Source organism: Asparagus officinalis, chromosome 5, assembly GCF_001876935.1.
Source record: "Asparagus officinalis chromosome 5, Aspof.V1, whole genome shotgun sequence".
Taxonomy (NCBI): Eukaryota; Viridiplantae; Streptophyta; class Magnoliopsida; order Asparagales; family Asparagaceae; genus Asparagus; species Asparagus officinalis.
This window is the reverse complement of record NC_033798.1, coordinates 33646263-33649780: the sequence shown is the minus strand read 5'-3', so window position 1 is coordinate 33649780 and position 3518 is coordinate 33646263. Positions and strand designations below refer to the sequence as shown.

The following is a 3518-nucleotide window of genomic DNA, read 5'->3' as shown; positions in this document are numbered from 1 at the left end:
GCTCCAGCAGCCTCCTCACTAACGCCCTCCGTCAACAGAGCTTGGACGAGCGCCCAAACCGCGCCGGACTCCACCATGCCAACGCAGCATTCGGAGTTTGTGGATAGATTGAAGAGCGCGGTCACGGCGTCTTTTCTCCCTCTCGGGCTACTGTTTCTTAGCAATCCAGCCAACGCCTCGACTGCATTGGGCTCATCGGTGATCCTCTTCTTGTAATCATGGACTGCCGACAGGCTAAACAGCGCCGCGTTCTCCCTCGCCTCAGTCGAACGCCCGTGTCTCAAAACAGCGACAATCGATTTCAGGCATCCTTCTTCCTCCATGATCCTCGCCTTGTTCTTATCGTGTATAGACAGGTTGAGAATAGCTGTGACCGAGTTCTCCTGAATCGCAGGGTTTGACGAGCTGAGGAGCTCCTGGAGGAGCGGGATAGCCCCTGCCTCTGCAATGCAAGCCCTGTTATCTCTTCCAGTCTTAGCGAGCAATCTCAGCTCTCTAGCAGCAACTGTGATCTCATCAATGGACCCATTATCGAGCTTTTCGACTAGGATTCTCGCTGTTGCTCGGTTGGCTTGAACCGCTGCTCGGCTAGAAGAAGCGGCAGCGATGTTCTCAGCAGAGAGATCAGAGGTCTCAAGAGGATCGTAGGGGATTCCATGGGCAGAACACCATTGAGAAATTAAGTTTCTCAGAGCTTTATTTGGTACTAACTGAGTATGTGCAAGGATTTGTCCAGAATTAGGGCAAGTGTTGTGCCCCTCTCCGATCCATTGAGCAATGGATGATCGGTCGTAGGTCTGGCCCGTCGAGGCGATCACCGGATCGTTCATCAGATCCAGAGAAATCGGGCAAAGAAAATCCTTGGGAGTCGTAACAGAAGAAATCCTCTTCTTCAAACTTCTGCTTCCATTTTCAGCCAATTGCTTCCTTTCTTCAGCAAATCCAAAGAGCAAGAACCTACAATACCGAGTTAGGGCGATGATACCGCCAAGAATCGAAGGATCACTGGCTTCTTGCTCACTGTTGAAGATCTGTTCTTCGAGGAAATCGATCTCCGATCTGCAAGTTTGGGCATTTCTGATCCCTAACCTGTCAATAAACGCGAATCCGAGATCGCAGCGATCAGGAGCCCGTCCTTTCTCGAATTCATCGACGAAGGAGAAAATCCGACGCCGAAGCGACTCGTCCTGAGGATCGACGTACAGTTTCGATCTCCTTGCTTGTCTCCGAAGAAGCTGCAGCTGCTCTCGGAGGTCGGAAGAGAGATTTAGGTCTCTGATCGGTAAAACGTCGAGAATCGTCGCGATCTCCTGACTCAGATCGTGAAAATTGCCAGAAATTTGGGGATTTTGCAACAGAAGCCAAATCCTACTGCACTGAGAGCAGTAGTCCAGGAGCAGCCTCGATCGGTACATCGAGATGTAGAGCTCCTTGAGGCAAACAGAGACAGACGACGGAAGAGAAGACGGCGCCGGCGAATCTTTCAAGAATTCGACGAGAGAGAAGAGGATCCGCACCTTGAGAATCAAAGACCGCGCGTTCTTGCGCTGGAAGGGGAAGGCGGTGACGGCACCCGAGGATGCGGTGACGAGATCGCGGGAGATCGAGGCTAGGGCTTGGAGCAGCGCGACGAGGCCGCTGAACGAAACGGCGATCGCCATGGATTTGTTGGTGTTAGCGTTATAATTAATTATAATTACGGTTAGAGTTTTTTTTCTTTTTCTTTTCTTTTCCAAAGGTTGAAGAAAGAGAAGGAAGATTGGGAACCGTGCTGGGGTTCGAGTCAGCTTCTTAAATGGGGATTTCGCGTTTTCTCTACTACGGGTGATGTCAGCAGTTTTGGCGGAAATCGCACGGCAAAGGCATTTTGGGGACTTCCCGCCCTTTAGGGGTAGTGTTGTCATTTCAGGTTCTGGCCGCGGTGGGCATTGATTCCGAGCGTGACATATGGAGGAAAAGTCAGCGTTATCGACATGTGGATAAAGAGTCAACGTTAGCGTTAAGGTCATCGGGACAAGAGGTGACGTGTATTCATTATCGAGAAAAAGGTTCCTGTGCCTGCTTGCTCTCTACTAAATTCTTTCATTTTTCACCTTGAAAAATTCTTCAAGGAACCAAAAGATGGGATTAATAGGGGACAAGTGAATGATGATAAATTTATTATCTAATAGGAGCAGGACATTTCATTTGTTTCCCTTATTGATCCCATATTTTGGGTCATTGTAACAAAGCTCTTTTACCTTTCATCCCCTCTTTAACTTTTTCACTCTTCTTATTTCTCGAATTATTATTAAACCTACTTCTTGTTACCTCATAATTATTTTTAGTCACGCATTACCATTTGAATTATTAAATTCGTCTCTTGTTACCCCCTTGAACTATCATACTCGATGCAAGTTACGACCTCCCTTATATTATTTTTTAGGTTATATTAAACGGATAAAAATGATAATGTAGGGGACGGGGGTGGGAGTGAAGTGATAGTTCAGAGAGTAATTAATGAAAGATTCAAGATGGCTCAGAAGGTAACAAGACACTAATTAAGAAGTTTAGGGAGTAATTTAAGTTGAGACTAAAACAATTTATCGAGTATGAAGGGACAAAATGAATAGTTTACAGGGAAATTAGGGGCTAAAGCCCGGGGGGAAAAGAGAGTACTCAAACACTGTATTTTTATTATTGATGTTGGTTTAGAAATATGACTTGGTTTGATACAAATGCTTTTCTTAAAAAAAATAAAAAATAAAAATAAAGCTCTGTTAACGTCAACTAAAATTGCTACAAAGGTACTGCTATGCATGGAAGGATGAGTGCAATGATTGGGATTACATGCTCTGTTTTTGTTATTTAAAAAAAAAAATCAATTAGTTCTATATGTATGAACCTCCCTCTTATTCATTCAACAAAAATATTCAGTTATTATTCAAAAATATTATATGATTTTTTTGTCTTTAATAGAGATGTCCATATTTAAAATGTAATTTAATTGTAGTATCTTTGTTCATTTAAAACTTTTTTCTACAGTAGTTTTTCGACTTGGAACTTGTCAAGGTGTAAATATAGAGTACTACATCTTCTTCTAAATTAATTAGAAATATTTATCTTTTTTATTTTATTTTCAACACAAAATTACAGCTCAGTTATTGATCTTGGAGAACCTCTGCACTTCCACTACATGTTGGCGCCGTAGCGCGTCTCTACACTTTCACGTGATGTCTTTTGATCTTACTTTTGGGCATTGATGGACACTATTTGCTCTCCTATACCATCCCCTTGGCGAGGCTTTCTTTTTGATAACGAACAATTTTTCAAAACAGTTACATTTAATTTTTTTTTATTTTTAAAATCGACTGATTTTTTTTATTTATCAAATCCGACCTGTTTTTTGCCATGTCAGCCTAATCACCTTCCTAAATAGTCGGGGTTGCCGACCCCGACTATTTAGGAATGCGTTAAACCTCAATTAGAAGCCTTAAACCCTAAAATTTTATGTCCTAAATAGTCGGGGTTGTCAACCC

General features: G+C 43.1%; 1 protein-coding gene across 1 annotated transcript in view; it reads right to left on the bottom strand.

Annotated features, from left to right (window-relative positions):
* Positions 1-1806, bottom strand: part of LOC109843244 (U-box domain-containing protein 17-like) — a 2428-nt gene extending 622 nt beyond the window's left edge. The window contains 1 exon segment of the mRNA XM_020412173.1: positions 2-1806. Within this exon segment, the coding sequence (XP_020267762.1) occupies positions 2-1661 (1660 nt within the window). The 5' untranslated portion in view covers positions 1662-1806.